The sequence below is a fragment of the Dendrobates tinctorius genome, unplaced genomic scaffold, assembly GCF_039654945.1.
Source record: "Dendrobates tinctorius isolate UK_male_01 unplaced genomic scaffold, ASM3965494v1 ptg000008l, whole genome shotgun sequence".
Lineage (NCBI taxonomy): Eukaryota > Metazoa > Chordata > Amphibia > Anura > Dendrobatidae > Dendrobates > Dendrobates tinctorius.
Genome location: NW_027361676.1, coordinates 41755875 through 41780375, shown reverse-complemented (window position 1 = coordinate 41780375; position 24501 = coordinate 41755875). Strand labels below are relative to the sequence as shown.

The 24501-nt window shown below is 41.3% G+C and overlaps 1 protein-coding gene across 3 annotated transcripts in view; it reads left to right on the top strand.

Annotated features, from left to right (window-relative positions):
* Positions 1-24501, top strand: part of NEK1 (NIMA related kinase 1) — a 214901-nt gene that overhangs the window by 181394 nt on the left and 9006 nt on the right. For all 3 annotated transcript variants that reach the window (XM_073577224.1, XM_073577228.1, XM_073577219.1), the window contains 3 exons: positions 17077-17234; positions 23988-24217; positions 24297-24430. In XM_073577224.1, the coding sequence (XP_073433325.1) occupies positions 17077-17234; positions 23988-24217; positions 24297-24430 (522 nt within the window). The remainder of the gene's footprint in view (positions 1-17076; positions 17235-23987; positions 24218-24296; positions 24431-24501) is intronic.

Here is a 24501-nt window from a genome sequence, read left to right as displayed (position 1 = left end):
TACATATATACCTCCAACCAGGGATCATGAAAAAAGTATTTGTAAGCACATGATCTATAGATGGAATGTCTTTCCCACAGTGGGAAAGTTTATTATTAATAGCACCAATGAATGCATCTAGAAAAATAACCAATAGCTCAGTAAATATATCTATGTAGGAGATGTATGTAAGAAGGCCAATGTTCAATGGCCTAATTAATCACATAGATCTCACAGGAGATGGAGGACCACAGCAATAAAAGCCTAGAGGGTATATCCTAATTAAGCATAACTATTAAGTGAATGCATGTGCTCAACAACTATAATGCCTAGGTGGATATGTAAATACAGAGTAATTAAAGTTCTAGTGCAAAAACAGATTAATGAGATAGTCATAGAGCACAGCGTGTAGAATCATAGTTAGAAAAAACACTCAAAATAATCTCCTTCCATTGTAGCAGGTTCGGTCACCACATGTGCCAGGCCCCAACGCGCGTTTCACCCTGCTTCCTACATGACCCGTGAAGAAGCAGGGTGAAACGCACGTTGGGGCCTGGCACATGTGGTTCCATGGGGCTCCCTGATAAGTTGATTATAATTACCTTTTTATAGCCCAAGAGCTGCAGAACACAGTTCTAAGAACGTTTTGTTGAGCAGAGTATGGACAGTTTTGCCATGCTCCTTATTATGGAGTGTGCTCACTAGTGTGCAGAGGGAACTGGAAAAATAAGGAGCAAACCATGATTACCAACTGTACGTGAAAACAGCTTCTGCTGATATTCTTTCTCTGGTACCCATATGTCAGCTTCCTCTTATTTTTTCCCTTTCTTTACTCCTCCTACCTTCTGTCCTGCCCTTCTGCCCCTTCCTCTCCCTGGCTTTTCAGAAATCTTTGTTTAAGGAGGTTTTCCTTACTCATAAAATGATCTGGATCTATTTAGAGCACGTTGGCTCAGTGGATAGCACTGCAGCCTTGCAGCGCTGGAGTCCTGGGTTCGAATCCCACCAAGGACAACATCTGCAAGGAGTTTGTATGTTCTTCCCGTGTTTGCGTGGGTTTCCTCCAGGTACTCCGGTTTCCACCCACATTCCAAAGACATACTGATAGGGAATTTAGATTGTGAGCCCTATCGGGGACAACGATGATAATGTTTGCAAACTGTAAAGCGCTGCGGAATATGTTAGCACTATATAAAAATAAAGATTATTATTAAGTGCATGGGGCCAGTTACAGTAACCTACATGGCTGGATGGCCAGGAGAACTACTGTGCGGACAAACACCAGCTCCCTTTAATTTTTGTAATCAGTGTTGTCTCAGAAGTCGATACCCCATGGATCATAAAGTGATGACAGGACATCATAATATGAGATTAGAAAACCCTTCTTAGACCAAGGCCGTCAGATGCATGAATGTCTACTGTAAAAGTTCATAATGCCATTGTCAGAGGGGAGGGTGAAGACTTTGTCCATGGGGGGGTTTAGGTCACAGAAAGGCTTTAGTGTATCAAAAAGAGTCACTATATGTACTTACAGCTTATGAACCCATGTAAATGTCTCCCATTTCATTGAGGATGTATGTTGGGGAGACTTTTTCTTTTATTTTGCAGGGTTTTTTTTTTGTTAAGGTTTTTTTTTTTAGGATTGAAGGATAATAGTGATGTAACACCATCTGGCCATTGCTTCCATGCACAGGAATGCTGGGAGGACACAAGTTTGTGTTCTCCCAGCCTGAACCTCTCCTCGCCGTTAATCTATATTATAACGCTCTAAGCGTCACTCTGTCCGAAGCCTTTATAGACTGCGCAAGCGTGACGTGCCTGCGTAGTCTGGCTTCAGACAGAATGAGGCATCCAGCGGTGAGGAGTGTGTATGGTGTTGGAGATGGCGGTATGCGTACACACTGCATACCGCCTGACCGGGAGGAGCGTTGCTGCGGCGCTTCTCTTCAGCCGAAGACCGGGGCAGGAGTGCGTCCGGAATCGCGCATGCGCATAGCGCGATCTGGCGCCATTTTACTGAAGACCCATTTGCAGTGTGGAGTTAGGGGACCATGCATATCAGGAAAGGGGGGTGAGAGGACCATGCATATCAGGAAAGGGGGGTGAGGGGACCATGCATACCAGGAAAGGGGGGAGAGGGGACCATGCCTACCAGGATTGGGGGATGAGGGGTAGCATGCATATCACAAAAAGGGAAAGAGGGGACCATGCATACCACGAAAGGAGGGTGAGGGGACCATGCATACCATGAAAGGGGGGTGAGTAAACTATGCATACCATGAAAGGGGGGGTAAGGGGACCATGCATACCACAAAAGGGAGTGAGGGGACCATGCATACCACGAAATGTGGGTGAGGGGACCATGCATACCACGAAAGGAGTGTGAGGTGACCATGCATACCACGAAAAGGGAGTGAGGGGACCATGCATACCACGAAAGCGGGGTGAGGGGACCATGCATATCAGGATTGAGGGGTGAGGAATGGCATGCACACCAGGATTGGTGGGTGAAGGGACCATGCATACCAGGATTGTGGGGTGAGAAGACTATGCATACCAGGATGGAGGGTGAGAGGACCATGAATACCAGGATAGGGGGGGTGAGAGGACCATGCATACCAGGATAGGGGTGGGTGAGAGGACCATGCATACCAGGAAAAGGGGGGTGAAAAGACCATGCATACCAGGATGGGGGGGGGGGGTGAGAGGACCATGCATACCAGGATATGGGGGTGTGAGAGGACCATGCATACCAGGATGGGGGGGGTGAGAGGACCATGCATACCAGGATGGGGGGGGGGGTGAGAGGACCATGCATACCAGGATAGGGGGGTGAGAGGACCATGCATACCAGGATAGGGGGGGTGAGAGGACCATGCGTACCAGGATAGGGGGGTGAGAGGACCATGCATACCAGGATAGGGGGGTGAGAGGACCATGCATACCAGGATAGGGGGGTGAGAAGACTATGCATACCAGGATACGGGAGTGAGAGGAACATGCATACCAGGGTAGGGGGGGTGAGGGGACCATGCATACCAGGATTGGGGGGTGAGAAGACCATGCATACCAGGATTGGGGGGGTGAGGGGGCCATGCATACTAGGATAGGGGGGTGAGGGGACCATACATATCAGGATAGGGATAAGGGGGTACCATGCATACCACGATTGGGGGGTGAGGGGACCATGCATACCAGGATGAGGAATAGGGTGCCATGCTTACCAGAATTGGGGGTGAGGGTACCATGCATACCAGGATAGGGATGAGGGGTGCCATACACACCAGGATAGGAGGGGGGCAGCACATACCAGGATGGGAGACCATATACCAATAAAAATGCTCGCCACCCGGGCGTAGAACGGGTTCATAGCTAGTATCTATATACTAGGAACACTCGCTCACCATAATCATACTGTTTAAATGGACTGCCTGTCTCCTAGCAAAATGATCTTTTGGGCAACATAAAGATATTTGTTCTCGACAGCACATTGTGCTGAGCAGACAGGCTATCAACCACCAATCGGCAGGGATGTTACCAGTTGGCGGTCATTTGTCCTTGAGCATGTCGTGGGATTCCATGTGAAGGACTGTAGTGAGGAGCTTTCTGCAGTCAGGTCCTGCTCCTTTTGCCCAGCACCTGCAGTGCTCTTACAAGGTTGTCATCGGGAGAAGTTTACCAGATGGCATCAGTATGACGTAGGATTTCATTATAGCAAGAAAAAAAACCACAAAACAAAGTTTACTGCCTCTGCAAGGAATTACCCAGTCTGCTGAGCTGTTCAGTACAGCCGAAAAAAGGCAAACCCCGACATATAGACTGTAGACTGTGAGCCCTCGCGGGCAGGGTCCTCTCTCCTTCTGTACTTGTGTGTCCCTTGTCTTACACATGTTTATTGTACTTGTCTATATTTCCCCTTTAAACATGCAAAGCGCCATGGAATAAATGGTGACTTTTTTTTATTCGCCCCTTTCTTAGGGATCATGTAATGTTGCCATCTTCTGCCTTTCCTGGGTCACTTGACTGTGTTTTCTGTGAGAGCTGGAGGTCACTTTTTGAATTTTCTCAATGCCAGTCTCTAGCTTCGATCTGAGTCTCATTGACATTTAGAAAGTCACCGCCGCTCCACTTTCTGATCCGGCAGGTTGGCAGGTGGTGATGTGATGCCAGAAGGGACCGAAGTGTTGCTGAAATGTGGAGAAGCCATTAATCTGAGTATATTACTAACATCATTAAACTTGCTCACATGATCCCTAACAAAACGGGCAAATAAAAAATAATTCACCGGAGTGAGTCATTAACAAGAGGGCGTCATCTTTATTCTAATGAAATATGAGTTTTAACATAATGATGTATTATTACAGCGTGTTGGTGCAGATTTTATAGTACAGCTATGTATTCTAAAGACTACTTCTGCTTCGTTTCTAACCGTTAAATGAGCAGTCTCGGAGTTATTACAATTACATCGCTGTGGATCTGTAAATTAACGGGTAGTGTTTCTATGCCTGGCTCCTAGGGATCCAAAAACCTGAGATTGGAATGAGCTGTTCACTTCTGACAAGGCTTTTTATTAATAAAACTGACCTTTATATACTTCATGTTTAGCCTTTGTAGAAATCAGCTATGTATGATCTGAGGATCTGACGGTAAAGTCTAGGCCCGCGGAATCGTACGTCTTCATAAAGCCACAATAAGGTTACGGGCAGAGTTATTCCTCGAGTCAGAGGTGTATCTAGGCTTTCTGGAACCAGGGGCAAGAATTTGGTTCGGCGCTCCCCCCCCTCCAAACACATATGCGATTTCCACACTTAGTCATGTACCGACGAGCTGCTCTTCCTAATGCTCTCAATGTTCCGTGAAAAACTGAGAGAAGCAGGAGGAGAAGCTCATTGTCACAGGACCATAAGTATGAAAATCGCATATGAGTGAAGTGTCCATGTGATGACTACTGGAACCTGCAGAGCTGAATCCTAACATTGCAGGCTTCTGAATTCTCACAAGGAATGCACTGGACACTTTTAGGATTCTCTCGTACCGGTGGCAAGAGTACACGGTCATGTCAGCACAAGCATGTGATTCATATACTTCTGGCCACATTCCGACTAGACGTGCCTGGCCTCGCTCTGTTCATTTTCATTGAGTGATGCCACACATGTCTAGTCAGCACGTGACCGCATGTATGTACTGTAAATTACCGGCACAAGAGAATCCTAACAGCGTTCAGTGAGCAATGTGAGAATTCAGAAGTCTGCAGTCACATAGAATCGTAGAGTTGGAAGGGACCTCCTGGGCCATCTGGTCCAACCCCCTGCTCAAAGCAGGATTCACTAAATCATCCCAGACAGATGTCTGTCCAGCCTCTGTTTGAAGACTTCTATTGAAAGAGAACGCACCACTTCTCATGGCAGCCTGTTCCACTCATTGATCACTCTAACTGTCAAAAAGTTTTTTCTAATATCTAATCTGTGTCTCCTCCCATTCAGTTTCATCCCATTGCTTCTAGTCTTTCCTTGTGCAAATGAGAATAAAGATGATCCTTCTACAATGTGACAGCCCTTGAGATATTTGTAGACAGCTATTAAGTCTCCTCTCAGTCTTCTCTTCTGCAAGCTAAACATTCCCAAATCCTGCAACCTTTCCTCATAAGATAGGGTTTGCAGACCGGTCACCATTCTGGTTGCTCTTTTCTGAACTTGCTCCAGTTTGTTGATGTCTTTTTTAAAATGTGGCGCCCAAAACTGGACACAGTATTCCATATGAGGTCTGACCAAAGAGGAGTAGAGGGCAATAATGACTTCACGTGATCTAGACTGTATGCTTCTGTTAATACATCCTAGAATTGCATTTGCCTTTTTTGCTGCTGCATCACACTGTTGACTCATATTCAGTCTGTGATCTATTATATACCCAAGTCTTTTTCACATGTGCTGTTGCTTAGCCCTATTCCTCCCATTCTGTATATGCTTTTTTCATTTTTATTGCCCAGATGTAGCACTTTGCATTTTTCCATGTTAAAAACCATTCTGTTAGTTGCTGCCCACTGCTCCAATTTATTTATATCTTTTTGAATCCTCTCTCTCTCTTCTCTAGTATTTGCTATCCCTCCTAGCTTTGTGTAATCAGCAAATTTAATCAGTTTACCCTCAATTCCTTCATCTAAATCGTTGATAAAGATGTTGAACAATACAGGGCCCAGGACAGAGCCCTGTGGTACCCCACTTGAGACATTATTCCAACTGGATGTGCAGCCATTTACGACCAGTCTTTGGGTCCGATCACTAAGCCAGTTATGAATCCACCTAACAGTTGCCTTGTCCATTCCATACTTAGTCATTTTTTCAATAAGGATTGTGTGAGATACTTTGTCAAATGCTTTGCTGAAGTCAATATATACTATATCTACAGCATTTCCCTGATCCACCCAATCAGTGATTCTGTCATAGAAGGAAATTAAGTTAGTCTGACATGACTTATTAGTTACAAACCCATGCTGACTCTGTTTAATCACTTCATTCTTATCCAGGTACTTACATACATGTTGTTTAATAATTTGTTCAAAGATCTTTCCTGGTATAGAATCAGACTCATCGGCCTATAGTTACCTGGGTCCACCTTCTTCCCCTTTTTTGAAGATAGGAACCACATTTGCTCTTCTCCAGTCTTCTGGGACTTCTCCTGTACTCCAAGAATTTTCAAAGATTATGGAGAGGGGTTCAAAAATTTCTTCTGCTATCTCCTTCAGTACTCTGCGGTGTAATTCATCTGGACCTGGAGACTTGAATTCATTTAGATAAGTTAAGTGTTTCCTCGCTATCCTTCTATCTATAGATATCCTGGATTCTTCTATTCCCTTAATAGGACAGTGAAGAACAGTTGATGTTACATTTCCTTTCTGAGAGAAAACAGATGCAAAATAGGAATTTAAAAGTTCGGCCTTCTCAACATCCTGTCTTACCATTTCATCATTTTCATCCTGTAAAAATCCTATAGCATCTTTGACTTTTTTTTACTTTTGACTTATCCCCAAAATCCTTTATTATTGCTTTTGACGTCTCTTGCAAGCCTCAATTCATTGTCATCTTTAGAAAATCTTATTTGTGCCCTGCAGGTTCTGCTGACAGTATTTTATTCTTCTTTAGATATGCCTCCCTGTTTCCATTTTATAAACATTTCTTTCTTCCTTTTTAGCATGTGCTTAAGTTCTGTGTTCATCCATCCTGGTTTCCTTAAATGCTTCCTATTCTTCCCTCTTTTCGGAATTGTTAACAACTGTGCTATGAGAATTTAATTTTTCAAGATTTCCCATCCTTCCTAGACATTCTTGTTCTTAAGGATATTCAGCCATTTGATCCCTCCAATTCTCTTTCTGAATCCCTTAAAATCTGCCTTTCTGAAATCTAACCTTGACATCTGAGTCTTCACAGGTCTTCATCCTCTAGTTATCCAAAATTCTAGAATAGCATGGTCGCTACCTCCTAGGGTCCCAGCCACTTTTACCTCCTCAACCATTTCCTCCCTGTTTATAAGGATTAGATCCAAGGTAGCAGATCCCCTTGTTTTCTCCCCTACCTTTTGGAAGGTAAAGTTGTCAGCAAGAGAGGATAAGAATTTCCTTGACCTGATAGTTTTGCCTGAAAGAGATTCTCAACAAATGTATGGATAGTTGAAATCTCCCATGACAACTGTGTCATATTTTTTGGAGAACTTGGCCATTTGATGCATAAAGAGTTCATCCCTATCTTCAGCTTGCACAGGCGGCCTGTAGTAAATGCCTACAATGGTGTCCTTTCCATTGTTCTGTCCTTGTATTCTTACCCAGTTTTCACAGAATTCCCAGTCTCTGAAGCTTCAATCTCTGTGCAGATATACGCGTTTCTAACATACAATGCGACACCTCCTCCTCGTTTATCAAGTCTGTTTCTTGCAAATAAGTTGTATCCTTCTAGTCTTGTATTCCAATCATGTGTAGTGTCCCACCAAGTTTCAGTGATTCCAATGACATCATATTTCTTTTCCTGCGTTAGTAGTTCCAATTCTCCTTGTTTGTTGCCCATGCTTTGTGCATTAGTATAGAAACATTTTAGTTTGTGATTGGTTTCTCTTTCTCCAATATTTTTATTATTTAGATTCTTTTGTCTTTGTTCTTCCTTTCCACTTCTAATAGCAGAGTTCTCAATAGTATTTGTCAGGTGTATGGCTTTTTCTGACCTTTTGCTTCCCTTCCCACGTTGTTCTAGTTTAAAGCTCTCCTGATGAGTGTAGCAAGGCGACTTCCAAATATATGTTTTCCAGTATTCGTAAGGTGCACCCCATCTCTAGCAAGTAGTCCATCGTATAGGTAATTCACTCCGTGATCCAGAAATCCAAAACCTTGCTGAAGGCAACATCAACGTAGCCAGTTGTTCACCTGCAGAATCTTATTGCACCTCCTTGTTCCTTGGCCATCCACTGGGAGGATGGAAGAGAAGACCACCTGCGCTCCCAGTTCTTTCACTTTCTTACCTAAGTTTTCAAAGTCACTGCAGATGGTTTCCAGGTCATTTCTTGCGGTGTCATTTGTCCCCACATGTATTAGCAGGAATGGGTAGTCATCTGTAGGTCTGAAGAGTCCTGATATCCTGTCAGACACATCTTTAATTTTTGCACCTGGAAGACAGCACATTTCTCTTGAGGTTATATCCGGACTGCAGATCTCCTTATATGAAGTGATTAACACTCTTCTATTATATTAATGGATATGTGCCTACTTGAAGTTCTTAATAAGTGATTAGGACGAAGCATGGAGTAATCAAAGTCAATGATCGCTCTACAAAGGGATTCATAATAACCTGCACAGCATGGGTAATAGAAATCTGTGTGATGCAAATGAGACAGATTCTATCAGAAGATTATTAAGAATTACATACTAAGGCCATTGAGCTGTCTCTACTGCAGAAATACAGAAATCTGCATATTCCCCAAGTGTGCTCACCATCAAGATGAGACCAAGAAAATATTAACTATTTGTTGAACTGCATCTTTAACCATTGAGTAGATGCTCAAGATCACTGTGTGCTGTCTTTTGTACGGACTCTCCATTCCTGGTGACCTTGGACTGTTTCTTTTCTGTGCACTTGTGGAATTAAAACTCTTGGGATTTATATTTCTGACGTCCACAAGAACCTTTTGTAGGTTCATTAATGTTTCAAGTCTGTGATCCTGTGTATGTGGAGGGCTTTATAGTCTGCAGTGAAGCTGCTCGCTATGGAGCGCTTGATGTTTTATTCTGGTTCTTACGTGCATTTTTAATGAACTGGGGCGATGTTCAACATTTTCTGTATTTGTATCCCTAGAGCATCTGTATATTGTATTACTGAGCACATAGATATTGGTGGAAAGAAAAACTCATATTTGTAGACTTGTATGGAAATTCAACAGCACAGTAGCTTGATGGTAGGACATCAGAAGCAGACTTCCCCACCATGTCCTGCACTGAGGGTTACTATATGTGTAGCAGGTTTTTTTTTCTGATACTGTTCTTTTTGTTTCTAGTTTTTTAGTCTCTTAAAGGGAAGGTGCCGTGTTTTTTCATAATTTAATGTAAAAAAGAAAATAGTATAAAAAGATATTGTCCCCTAAGCTTGACTCAGTGGTGTGTATGGGTTTTTTTTTTTACTATATTAATGCAGCCACTGGGGGCTGCCATCTTACCTTTCTGGCTGCTGAACGACACTTTCCATGCTCATTTATGGCAGTCCCTGGGCATAAGACACAAGAGTCGGCTGCCGACCCTATCTGTATCATTGCAGCAGCATCAGCTGTGAATTGGGCACGCCCCTGTGTGCAGCTCAATTCCCAGTTGTAGGTGTGGCCAGGCGCCATCTTATTAGAGCCCAGTGCTTTCCTTTTAGCTCCATTTACACTCTATTGCAAGCCCTGGATGCTGTACTGTTCCACCATAACAGGGCTTGGATGTTCACTCTGCACATACCAGCTGCAGGAGAGGACACAGGACGAGCTGCTGGAGACCGAGCTGCTCTTTCCAAAACACCCGACCAGCTGCAGCCCCTGCACTTGCAAAACATAGGAGGAACTTCTCCCTGCTCTTTCAAAACACTTGGCCATCTGCTGGACATCTAATCCTATCCTGTGTGATACTGACTGCTGAGCCGTGTATCTAATCCTATCCTCTGTGATACTGACTGCTGAGCTGTGTATCTAATCCTGTCCTGTTTGATACAGTCTTCTGATCCGTGTATCTAATCCTATCCTGTGTGATACAGTCTGCTGATCCGTGTATCTAATCCTATCCTCTGTGATACTGACTGCTGAGCTGTGTATCTAATCCTGTCCTGTTTGATACAGTCTTCTGATCCGTGTATCTAATCCTATCCTGTGTGATACTGACTGATGAGCCGTGTATCTAATCCTATCCTCTGTGATACTGACTGCGGAGCCGTGTATCTAATCCTCTCCTGTGTGATACAGTCTGCTGAGCCGTGTATCTAATCCTATCCTGTTTGCTACAGTCTGCTGATCCGTGTATCTAATCTTATCCTGTGTGATACTGACTGCACTGTGTTTTATACACATGGATGGACCGTCTGCTTGTCTGCTCCACAGAAATCCAGGAAACATTTCTGCTGATTGATGACCTGTTCTGATCCAGACTTTACATGCAAAGACAGTCAGTAACTTTGCAGGCCCCATGGCTGCTCACTGTGTTCCTAAATGTCACCCTCTCTTTTACCTTAGCAAACACCCAGAAGGGGAGGAGAGGAGTGACATCACACCCATGTCAGCAGATTCCGCCCATAATTACTGCAGGGCAGTAATGTGAGCTAGTTGTACACTTGGTTTTTGTGCCAAATTTCAGTAGCTGCTCCCCCCTAGTGTTAACAAGTGGAAATGCCAAACTTTTTAAAATTATTTTTCATATTTTACAAAATTAAAAACAAATGATAATATTTTTTAAGAAAATGTAAACATTAATTCTTTACATTTTTTCAGTTGCTGAAAAAAAAAAATTTTTGGATGGCACATTCCCTTTAATTTTGTTTCTTTTCTAAAGGGAAATTGTTGGTTGACACACAACTGTGTTGTAAAGATGAGGTTAGACATATAGCTGTACATATGCATGTTTTCTGCCCAAATGGGGCTCTGACTGGCAATACAGAAAGGTGTTCAGTGATTGTTTAGCCTCATTTACATGGAGCAATATTTAACTGTATATTTACCTGAATTAATATTTGTCCATCTTTTATATATATATTGCCGAGTGTACAATGGTCTTCAGGGAGTCTGAAACAAGATTAATGTTTTAGAATACCTTGGATGTATTTTGCAACTTAGACTGCCACACAAATAAGCTGGATATAGGGTATACATCATGGAAGGTGTGACGCAAATGTATGTTTAAATCTTATCTGAAATAATACTATTCCTGCAAAGTTATCTCTTTTTTTTGTTGCCAATTTTGGACTGCCCAAAAACTTTATACATCCGGGCGGTCCATACTTTACTCTGCACTGACGTTCTGAAATGTCAGTGCAGAGTAAGCAGCTTTCATAAGATCATGCAGTTGTGTGGCAGGGAGATTGCTGTCAGACACAGACATACTCCCTACAAAAAAAGAAAAATATGATTTATGTCTGCCTTCCTGATTGATGTAAACGCAACACTCAACAAGTGTCTTGTATACAGATTAGGAAGCACTGATGGTGCTTCCTCCTCCAGACTCGGTGATCATGTGATTGATGGGTGTAATGAAAGAACAAGAGCTGCTGGATCTTAAGAGACGATAAAACCACAAAATGTCCCTGGTCAGGAATGAGGTCCTGAACTGGTAAAAAGTGAACTGTGTATTGTTTCTAAAAATGCCCTGCTACACAATGTACTGGAAATAGATGACCAAAAGTATTGATCGTGATAGCTGACTTTTTTTGACCACCTTTTATGGGCAGGATTTCCAAGATTTTCAGAGGCTAAACGTGAATAAAAATGTATTTTTCATTTTGCACCTTGTAATTATTCATTGAGGTTACATTAGTAAAGCAAATGCTAAAATTCTAGTAAAATATCTATAAACATAAAATCAGAAAGCATCCTTCACATACAAGCTGACAATATCAGAGTGGATTCACATCCTGCAGCTTTTTTTTCTAACCCTAACCACTTCAAGGTAGATATGCCTGACCTTAACACCATAGAGAATCTATGGGGTATTGTCAAGAGGAAGATGAGAGACACGAGACCCAACAATGCAGACGAGCTGAAGGCTGCTATCAAAGCAACCTGGGCTTCCATAACACCTCAGCAGTGCCACAGGCTGATCGCCTCCATGCCACACTGCATTGATGTAGTAATTGCTGCAAAAGGAGCCCCGACCAAGTATTGAGTGTATTTACTGAATATACATTTCAGTAGTCCAACATTTTGGATTTTAAAATCATTTTTCCGTCTGGTGTTATAAAGTATTCTAATTTACTGAGATAATGACTTTTGGGTTTTCATTGGCTGAAAGTCATAATTATCAACAATAACAGAAATAAAAACTTGAAATAGATCACTCTGTTTGTAATGATGCTATATGATGAGTTTCACTTTTTGTATTGAAGAACTGAAATAAATTAATTTTTTGATGATATTCTAATTTAGTATGAAGCACTTGTATGTACCGTTGTGTTGTATAATGTTTAAATTTCTCAGGTCAATCAGATTCTCCTGAAGTGACCGGACTCATCGGGGTAAAATAAGTCTATTTGATCTCTGTTTTTATTTTAAATTCACATAAAGATGATCAGGAGGTGTGCACTTATAATCCAATGTTATTTCAATTATTTATTACCCCTTGTCTTATATATTTGACATTTTTGACGACAGGGCAATCGCAGAGATTCAATCAATGGCAAACAAGCTTTTTTTTGTTAATCAGGATTACACTGTCAGTCACTGAATAGGACCTCCCAATGGACTCGCGTGCTTACAAACACCAGAGATTTCAATTAATAAAGTGCAAGGTTTACTGAAACTTCTCCCACAAAATTGTGTATCAATCTGATCATCTCATGATGCTTTATAACATTTTGACTGCAGATCAGATACCATTTTCTACATGACTGGTGTAACTTGCACCCATCGGAGTAATCAGGTAGTCGATTAATACATCTGGTGCATTTTGACCTGAATTCACTAACAAAACCAGCAAAGAAACAGAAGTTTTTGCCACATATATTAAAAATATTACACCTTCATTGAGGAAAAATTCATTAGGAAAAAATCTTTTTTAAAAACAATCAAACACATGGAGAAAGTAAAGTGCGGAAAAAACACCTTCAGGGCAAGTAATTGCCTCTAAATAAAACAGGCTACTGAGAAAAAAATAATAAATATAATGATATATATCTAATACACTCAAATACTCGTAGGTTAAGGTAACAGTACATATAACAAATAAGTTAATCAATGCTCCCAAATCATATTATCACCACAAAATAGTATTTAGCCCATATATAGCCTAAATGCACCAAAACAAATCATTGCTTATACATTGGGTTCAAGTGAAGCCCTATGTGAAAATGGCCTTTGTTTAAGCAGGCTTAAAGCCTAGAGCCAAAGTGCTTTGTGCAATGGTAAAGTGCATTACTTAATGTATGGTAACAGATATTTATTTGAACTGGACAAAAAGCCTAGTGAAAAAGTACTTTATGCAATGCTGAAGTGCATAGTGCTTCATAAAGAGACAGGACACTGGACAGAGTATGGAGACAGAGCACGATTAAACATATGCAAAAGAGCAGGGCTGTGGAGTCGGTAAGCCAAACCTGCGACTCCGACTCCTCAATTTCCCTTCCACCGACTCCACGACTCCGACTCCCACATATATTGCTTATATTTAAGTGAAAAATTAATTCTAGTACAATGCGAACATCAGACATTTAATCATTTTTATGATACAATAATCAAGACATTTAGATAGAACATAATATATATTTATTGGAATACAACTTTAGAACACAAAACTGTAATAAATTGTAAATATGTAATACACTTTGTAATATTGATTACATATATATATATATATATATATATATATATATATATATATATAACACTATGTAATAAACTATGTAAGTGGCAAAAACCAGTTTTCAACAAAAACATACTAAATAACATTTGTGCAGTCTATGAATTTGTTCTAAGAAATAGAATTGCATCCATCAGATCCTCCTTCATAGATGACCTAAAATCTGACCTAATAATTTTAAGGCCAGAGAACAACCTCTCTACACTATCTTGGGTTGGAGGCAAAGCCGTAACCACATGGGCAACATCTCTAACAATTTCCGGGTATAAAGGAATTGCCTCATGCACAGTCAGTTTTGATGAACAGTTGAATTTTTCTTTGAGAGCAAGTGAAACATTTTGCTGAAATATGGTCAATCTGCATGCTATAGGAGACGGAGTGAAATCTTTTTCCTTGCAGCAACGCTTTGCCTGCTCCATATTATCCAAATACTTGTCAAAGTCAAACTCCTCATCTGATGAGGATGAAGATATGGCAGCAGTAGCACTGTCAGGACCCAAGTCCTCTTGCGCCTGGCAGTCCTCCTGTAGGCCACTCATCCTAACTGCTACCTCAGTCAGAGCTTCTTTTCCTTTAGTAAGCTGATGATCATCAAGCAATATACGATGACTTGGGTCCACATAAACATCTGCCAGAAAATTTTTATTTTCCAATAGCTGTGTCTCTCCGTTTCATTGAAGCAGAAATGCCATCTGCGATTAAATCTTCTCTTTGGGACAGGCAAAATAGCAAGTTCTTCCACTCCCTTATGAAAATGCCAGGAGTTAAATCCTCAGCTTGTAATTTTTTAGTCACGTTAAATAGGTGATTAAGTAATTCCTTCAGTTCAGCCACCTTTGTCCATTGACCTTCATTTAGGGTTACCTGAGGGTTCGCCATATCTATAAGAAACGGTTTTAGCCAGGATCAAAACTAGGGGGAGGGCAGAACCTCATACTGTTCCGCAGAATCTCATACTGCACACCTCAGCTGCTGCAGAACCTTATACTGCACACCCCTACACTTGAAAATAAAGCCTGCACCCAAAGATGTGGTGAATGCAGTCTATTTATCACAACTATCAATTGATGTTGATGTGTTACTGAAGACGAGCAATGCCTGTCCTGGGCGTCCTTTTGGGCAGCTATGAGGTGTACCTGACTGGTGCTAAAAAAAAAAGGAGTGTTAGTGTCTGTGCTACCCGGCTTTCATTCTTTTTGGTACAGATAAGATATGGATAGACAGATATGGATAAATGGATAGATAGAGCAGATTTCTAATCTGCTTTTGCAATTGAAAACATTATCTATGAGCTCAAAAACCTTTCAGGTGATGCGGTTTTTTAAAAAGCTGATCTGCTTTTGCAGCTGAAAAACGTATCCTCAAAAAAACGCAGCAAAAACGCTGTGTGTGAATGTAGCATTAGATCAGGAATAGAACAGCCATTTATAGGACATTTCATAACTTTCCCAAATTCCTATGAAATAATATTCAGCACATTCTGCATTGAACTACTGTACCCAATTTATTATATATTTTAGGAGTCAGAGTCGGACCATTTTATTCCGACTCCACCAATATGAGCTCCGACTCCACAGCCCTGCAAAAGAGAAGTCATAACCTGTTGGTGTAGTCTGGGCCCCGACGCGTGTTTCGCATTTAAGCCTCCTCTTGGGGGGGTAATGCAGGTTGGTCTATTTATAGTGACCTGAATTCATTAGCTGTAGATTTTGTTAAGTTCTACAAGTGTCCTATTCATCTGAAACAACCCGATTCAGTCTCCGACATTTCTGCAACAAAATCTGCAGTGTGGTAATTCATCTCAACGGTGAGCAATGTTTACCTGCTGTTAAGAGATTTGTGCCAAAATGTACACTATTTTCTCTTGTTTGTTCCTTGGTTACTTTTTTTTGCCACTTACCAGATTTAGATAGCAAGAAGGTAAAATGCAACTGTTACCACTAAAATACGGATGTAAACCAATAGGGGGATAGAGGTGAAATTCTGAAACTTCAGTCATGATCCAAATATAGAATACCATCATAAATCCTAAATAATCATAACTGATTAGGACTACTATCCTAAATATTATAAATATAATCCTAAATTATCATAAATATGACTCCACAAGGATGCCAACTACAGCCGTGAAGGAGTGAGTGATGAATGTGATCCATATGGGCTGCAATATATTCTCAAATGGGAATAAGTTAAAAAAACAAAACAAAAACAAATTAAATCATCCAAAGTATCCAAATTTGTATACTCTTACTTATACCTATTGGATAACTAACAAATGGTCATGGGTCAGTAGATAGAATAGATGTTGTTATAGCTCCAAACCAAATGTTATTTTAGGATTTTACACACCTATTATTTTTGGTGGGATTTTTCCCCCCTTTTTTCAGATAGAAACTGAGCTGAGAACTTTTTTGCCTAAGTCAGTGTCTGGAAGTGTTTTTACAATGGAGCAGGATTAAGTGTGAGAAAACAGGTGTGATATTTCACAGCTTTCTAGATGCCTAAACATATATTATACTTTCTTTTTAACTATAAGATGAAAATCTTCCTTATACAACTGTCCTCTAATTACTTCCATATTTTCTTAATATCTGCATTTAACATTAGGGGAAAACTCTTCTCTCTTCCATCATGACTTTATGTGAAAGGCAAGGTGTAAAAAAAAGTCTTTGTTATACACCTATGTGTGCAGTAAGCTACAAAGTATAAATCTGTATAAAATATATTTATTGATTTCAGTTACTTAAATAGCACCATCATATTCCACAGCGCTGTACTGATCATCATTACTGTACTGTCCCTGCTATCTAAATTCTCAATCGGTATGTCTTTGGAGGGTAGGAGGAAACCCACACAAACACGGAGGGAACACACAAACTACAGTACTTGCCAATGTTCTTGGTGGGATTTGAACCCAGGACCCCAGCACTGCAAAGTAACAGTGCTAACCACTGATCAAAGCAGTTATAATTAATGCTTCAAAAATCTATACTGAGTCAAGAAATGTATTTTTTTTCCAACTTTGTTGTTAGATGCTGAGGACCTGTTCTCTGCCTGATCTATCAAAGTTGTTTAAGACATTGGTAGATGTGCCTAGTGTGGCTGACTTGCAGGGAGACGAGAACCTGGAAATAGTGGATATTGAAGACGAGCCTGTACGAGATGTTGATCATTCAGATTCTGAAGACACGTGAGTACCTCGCCATCTGTTAGCTGATCTTGCCTCTCTGAACATGACAGTAGTCTTTCCATTACAAGTATGTGGTCCTAGAATCATAGAATGGTAGAGTTGGAAGGGACACCTTTGGGTTCATCTAGTCCAACCCCCTGCTCAAAACAGGATTCTCTAAATCATCCCAGACAGATGTCCATCCAGCCTCTGTTTGAAGACTTCCATTTTAGGAGAACTCCCCACCTCTTGTGGCAGCCTGTTCAACTCATTGATCACCCTTACTGTAAAAAAAAGTTTTTTCTAATCTGTGTCTCCTCCCATTCAGTTTCACCAGATTGCTTCTGGTATTTCCTTGTGCAAATGAGAATAAAGCTGATCCCTCTACAGTGTGACAGCCCTTAAGAACTTTATAGACAGCTATTAAGTCTCCTATCAGTCTTCTCTTTTGCAAGCTAAACATTCCCAAAACCACTAACTGTTTCTCATAGGACATTGTTTGCAGGCAGCTCAAGATCCTGGTAGCTCTTCTCTGAACCTGCTCCAGTTTGTTCATGTTTTTTTTTTTTTTTAAATTCTAGATGAGGTCTGACCAAGGAGGGGTAGAGGGGGATAATAACTCCATGTGATCTAGACTGTATGATTTTGTTAATGCAACCCAGAATTGTGTTTGTCTTTTTTGCTTCTGCATCACACTGTTAGTATACCCAGAGGGGAAGAGGACAAGAACTCTATAGAGCCAGCTGTTGTAAGCAGCAAAGCTACAGGTGGTGTTAGAGTTCTAGTCCTCATTCTCTCTGAAGAGGCAATTTGCATATTTAATTTCCCAGAGAATCATCGCACAGCAAACAAGCCTCCTTAAATTTGCATACCAGGGCCAGTAGTTCACTCTCCACAAGGAGAAAATGTTACCCCTTTGACCTCATCCTAGGGTACTGAAAGGGATAACAGAGGAAATTGCACACTCACTCGCCATAAGATTTGAAAATTCCTGGGTAACAGGAGAAGTCCCAGAAGATTGGAGAAAGGGACAATGTTTGCCTATCTTCAAAAAAGGAAAGAAGATGGAGCCAGGAAATTACAGGCCAGTGAGCCTAACTTTTATACCAGGAAAGATCTTTAAACAAATTATTAAACAGCATGTAAGTGCTTATATAAGAATACAGTAATTAACCAGAGCCAGCATCGGTTTGTAGCAAATAAGTCATGCCAAACTAATGTAATTTCCTTCTATGGTGGAATCTCTGACTGGGTGAATCAGGGAAATGTGGTAGATATATTATATCCTGACTTCAGGTGGAATAGGATGCCATGAGAGATGGTGAGTTCTCTTTCAATGCAAGTCTTCAAACAGGCTGGACAGACATGATGAGATGGTTGGGTAAATTCTGCATTGAGCAGGGGATTGAACACGATGACGCTTGAGGTCCCTTCCAACTATAACATTCTATGGTTCAGCAAAGCATTTGATTAACTATATCATACTATCTTGGACAAGGCTACTATTAGGTGGATTCATAACTGGCTCAGTGATTTTACTCAAATAGAGTAATAAATGGTTTCACATCCAATTGTAACAGTGTTTCAAGTAGGGTACCCCAAGGCTCTGTCCTGGCCCCAGTGTTTAACATTTTTATAAATGATCTAGATAAAAGAACTGAAGGTAAACTAATCAAATTTGAAGACAATGTAAAGCTAGGAGGGAAAGCTAAGGGTACCGTTACACCTAGCGATGCACCAGCGATCCCGACTAGCGATGTGACACGGTCAGGATCGCTGGTGCATCGTTAGGTGGTCGCTAGTGAGCTGCCACACAGGCAGATCTCACCAGCGACATCGCAGGGGTCGGGGATCGCTACTTACCTGTCAGACGCGGCGATCCTGACGTCCTCCCGCCCGGCTCCACGCGTCGCTCGTCGGCGCCACAGGAAGTGACCAACGAGGAACGGTCCAGGAGCTTCTCGCGCGATCAGCGATAACCAGCGGGGGAGCCGGTCGGAGGTAAGTATCACATGCAGCGATATCGCTAGCAATATCGCTGCAACGTCACAAAATCGGTGACTTTACAGCGATATTGCTAGCGATATTGCAGTGTGTAACGGGGGCTTAACACTAGACAAGACCGAGCAAGGATTCAGAAGGATCTAGATAAGCTTGAACAGCGACTAATAAAATAGTATTTAACAGGAAGAAATGCAAGATACTACAACGTGTGTGAAAAAGACTTGGGTATAATGATGGATCACTGACTGCACATGAGTCAACAATGTGATGCAGCAGAAAAAAAGGCAAACACAGTTCTGTGCCGTATTAAGAGAAGCATAGAGTCTAGATCACATGAGGTAATTATCCCCTTCTACTCCTATTTGATCAGACCTCATCTGGAATAATGTGTCCAGTTCTGGGCACCACATTTTAAACAAGACATCTAAAAACTGGAGCAAGTTCAGAGAAGTGCTACCAGGATACTCAGCAGACTGCTCCTACGAGAAACGGTTAAAGGATCTGGGAATGTTTAGCTTGCAAAAAAGAAGGCGTAATAGACAAAATCTTAGAAATTCGGCATGTCCAAAAGGAAATAGCTAATAAAGAAAAAGGTCTTTGTTGAAAATCCATAAAAACAAAAGCTAGTTCAGGTAATACATTAAAATCTTCTGACAGGTTTCTGGCAACCGCCCTTAGTCATAGACATATTTATACATAAACATAAAGGCTCGCTATAAGTTGTTTCCAGTACTTGGAGTAATTGATCCTTTTATGTAGAAATAACTTCACATGTTCATTGTGCTGTATCTTATGACTAAGGATGGTTGCCAGATTTTAATGTATTACCTGAACTAGTTTGTGGTTTTATTAATTTTCAATAAAAACTTTACTTTTATCTACTTCCATTTGGAATTACTGAATTTCTCAAATTTTGTCTACTACTGCTGAGCACACCAGCGAAATTCCCTACAACCAAAGGTTGTTCATTCATATATCCTGCATCCAGCGATATACAAAGAAGGTGGTGAGCCCTGTTGTTTTCTCTCTAAGGGCCCCATCACACATAGCGACTCACCAGCGATCCCGACAACGATATCAACTTGTCAGGATCGCTGGTGAGTCGCTACATGATCGCTGGTGAGCTGTCAAACAGACAGCTTCACCAGCGATCAGCACCAGCGACGCTGAGCGCGCGGCGTCACTGTGTACTTTAGTAACCAGCGCGCTGATAACTAAGGTACACATTGGGTTTCTAAGGGGCGTGCGTCACTTAGAAACCCGATGTGTACCTTGGTTACCAACTCCCTGCATCAGCGCGCTGGTGACTAAGGTACACATTGGGTTTCTAAGCACCGCCCAGTGCTTAGAATCCCTGCGTTTACCTTAGTTACCAGCGCGCTGATCGCTGGTCTCCCGCCTGTCACACGCGGCGATGCGTGCTGGCCTGCGGGACACCAGCGATCAAAAAAATGTCCAGGGCTTTCCATCAACGATCAGCGATACCGGCAGGGGGGCCAGTCGCTGGTCAGTGTCACACACAGCGATCTCGCTGGTGAGATCGCTGTTGCGTCACAAAACTTGTGACTCAGCAGCGATCTCGCTAGCGAGATCGCTATATGTGACGGGGGCTTAAGAAACTTAATAGCTGTCTACAAATATCTGAAGAGATGTCACAGTGTAGAGGGATCATCTTATTCTCATTTTCACATGGAAACACGAGAAGCAATGGAATGAAACTGAAAGGGAGAAAATACGAATTAGACATTAGAAACTTTTTGACAGTGAGGGTGATCAATGAGGGGTACAGGCTGCTACGGGAGGTGGTGAATTCTCCTTCAATGGAAGTCTTCAAACACCTACGTAGAAAGAAATACCAAAAATAACAACACTAGTAAATACCTATGAGCTTACAAACTGAAAACCTACAAAACTAGGTAAAAAATTAGGCAACTATGATATATTAATCAAATAAGAAATTTTATTGATAAATAAAAACACAACACCATGATAAAAAAAGGGAGGGAAAGGTTAAAATAATAGAGGGGAGAGGGACGGGTGTGCATAACATGTAAACCTGATCCATGACTAGACAGTAATTTTGGATGTCAAAAATAAATCACAATTGTACTCAAATATATGCAAAACTGATCACATCTAGTGTAAATGCATAAGAATATGCAGACAACTGGAAAATACATAGTCTACCACATAAAGTACTTTTTCAAATACAGCTCTGGCAAAAATTAAGAGACCACTGCACAGTTTTATAAAACTCAGCTTCTTTACATGTCTGACAGCCATTCCATTCCAGTGTCAGTTGAATTTCAACTAGAGTAAACCTTATTCTGCTTAATGTGCTTCTGATTAGGTGATCACCTGAACCAAATCTTATTTAACAAAGGAAAGTATAAAAAACCCTGCTGTAGTGTTCACAATCCTCTTGCAATAGGACAAGCTGAATGGAAAATCAGGTGCTAGTAATATCCCAAAAGTAATAGGAATTAAAAAAAAATAAATTTTAACCATTCCAAAGGAGTGGAAAAGAAAAGTCTTGAGTGAGGAAAAGAAGGGCTCAATTCTGGCTTTACTAGCAGAGGGATACAGTGAGTGTTATGTTGCCTCCATCCTTAAAATTCCTAAGACGACACTCCATTACAACAAGGTCAAGCAGCAGACATTGGGGAAAACAAAGCTAAAGACCGGCAGAGGGCGAAAACGGCTCTCCGCTGACTGGGATGACCGTCATCGTATTCGAATGTCACCCAGCAACCGCAGGATGACATCAAGTGGCCTACAAAAGGAATGGCAAATGGCAGCTGGGGTGAAGTGCACGGCAAGAACAATTCGTAACAGGCTCCTAGAGGCAGGGCTCAAGTCATGTAAAAGTAGAAAAAAGCCTTTCATCAATGAGAAGCAAAGGAGAGCCAGGCTGAAATTTGCCAAAGACCATAAGGATTGGACCATAGAGGACTGGAGAAAGGTAATCTTCTCTGATGAGTCTACAGTAATTTTCAGCTTTGCCCAACACCTGGTAGTCTAATGGTTAGACGGAGACCTTGAGGGAGGCGTACAAGCCACAGTGTCTTACACCCAATATGAAATTTGGTGGAGGATCGGTGATGATCTGGGGATGTTTCAGCAAGGCTGGAATTGGGCAGGTTAATCTTTGCGAAGGACGTATGAATCATGCCGCATACAAGGTTATCCTGGAAAAGCAGTTGATTCCTTCTGCTCAGGCAATGTTCCCCAACTCTGAGAACTGGTTTTTCCAGCAGGACAATACGCCATGCCACACAGCTAGATCAGTCAATGTGTTGATGAAGGCCCACACATCAAATCCCTGTCATGGCCAGCCCAGTCTCCAGACCTGAACCCCATTGAAAACCTCTGTAATGTAATCAAGAGGAAAATGGATAGTCACAAGCCATCAAACAAAGAAGAACTGCTTAAATTTTTGTACCAGGAGTGGCATAAGGTCTCCTAAAAGCAGTGTGATAGACTGTTGGAAAGCATGCCAAGACTCATGAAAGCTGTGATTAAAAATTATGGTTATTCCACAAAATATTGATTTCTGAACTCTTCCTGAGTTAAAACATTAGTATTGTTGTTTCTAAATGATTATGAACTTGTTTTCTTAGCATTATTTGAGGTCTGCAAGCACTTTTTTTTTTGTTATTTTGACCATTTCTCATTTTCTGAAAATAAATGCAAAATTTAGTGCTTGGAAATTCGGAGACATGTTGTCAGTAGATTATAGAATAAAAGAGCAATTTAAATTTTACTCCAAAATATACCTATAAAGAGAAAAATCAGACAAACTGAAAATTTTGCAGTGGTCTCTTAATTTTTGCCAGAGCTGTATATCTTACACCTGATCATATAAATCTACATATTTGATATAGCAAATTAAAGAATAAAAAGTGCTGTACATGAAATCCTATTGGAGCTAGTGGAGAGTGTAATCTCCCAGCACAGATATATGGGCTAGAAAGAGCAGTAGACACATGAAAAATTTAATGTTCCAGATCAGAAGTGAAGCATACTAACCAAGTGGAGCACACCACGTCCCCCTCCACCAACTCCAACTCCCTTTTTGCTACCGCTTCATCAGGGATTGAGGTGGAGAGGGAGTGAGTCACTTAAATAGGATGTACACAGCTGGTTAGGGACGTCACTTCATCGGGCGTCATACAGCACAGTACATGCGTTCTGCCATCACCCCGCCACCGGACGTGTGTCACTGAAGCGCGACTAGAGGTCACAGTTCAGTAACTAGCGTCATCGGGGGCGCGAGAGAAAGATGTGCCGGTGGCGCATAACAACCCCCCAGCCATGTTGGAAGAGAGCACCCAAGGCGGGCAAACCAATACAATGATTTAAAGCTAAATGTGATGGGATACCTAAAAAAAGGAAAGTATATAAATGGAAATATGGTAAAGCAAATTAATTGGTATATAGAAAAAGGGGAAATGAATAAAGAAATACATGAAAAATATGAGTGCATTATTTAATATGTGGTCAGTGTATATGAGAATGACAGTGAAAAAGAGGATACATTTATTTTTCTCCATTTTTCACTTCTCTTCCTCTCACTGTCAGATATCTGTCTGAGACGGTTTAGTGACTCCTGTATTGAGCAGGAGGTTGGACACAATGACCCTGGAGGTCCTTTCCAACTTTACCATTCTATGAGAACTGCTTTATTGCAGTTTCTGGTTGGTAATTTTTTATTTTTTTTTACCTTGAACAGAAACTTCTTATATCTAATACTTTTTTTATGTTTTGCAGTATGTTTGGTGAGACCGACAGAGATCTGCAGGAACTACAAGCGTCAATGGAGCAGTTGCTACGGGAGGAGTCAAATGAAGATTACTATGGAGCTGAAGATGCCATAAATGAAGATAAAAATAAAATGACTGAAGAGGAAAATAATGATGTGGAGCCCGAGGAGGCTGACGTAGAGGACGAGGACAATCAGCCAAGCTCTGAAAGTGCAATTAATGAAGAATGGCATTCAGGTACCGCTCTCATAATGCCAGCGTGCTGTTCTCCCTGTGTCGGTTTTACAACATTAAAACATTTATTGCGTCTGTGCAGATGACAGCAGCGAGGATTTCGAGAATGAATATGATGAAGGTGACAGTGTTTTCGGCCACCTGGAGGAACAGAGGCTGAAATTAGAGCAAGAGATTGGGTTTGAAAAGTTCATTGAGGTTTACAACAAAATAAAGGTAACATTTCTGCTCGAAGAAATGAAATATACTGCCATCAAATTTTCCTTCAGTTAGGCGAGGTGCTTGGT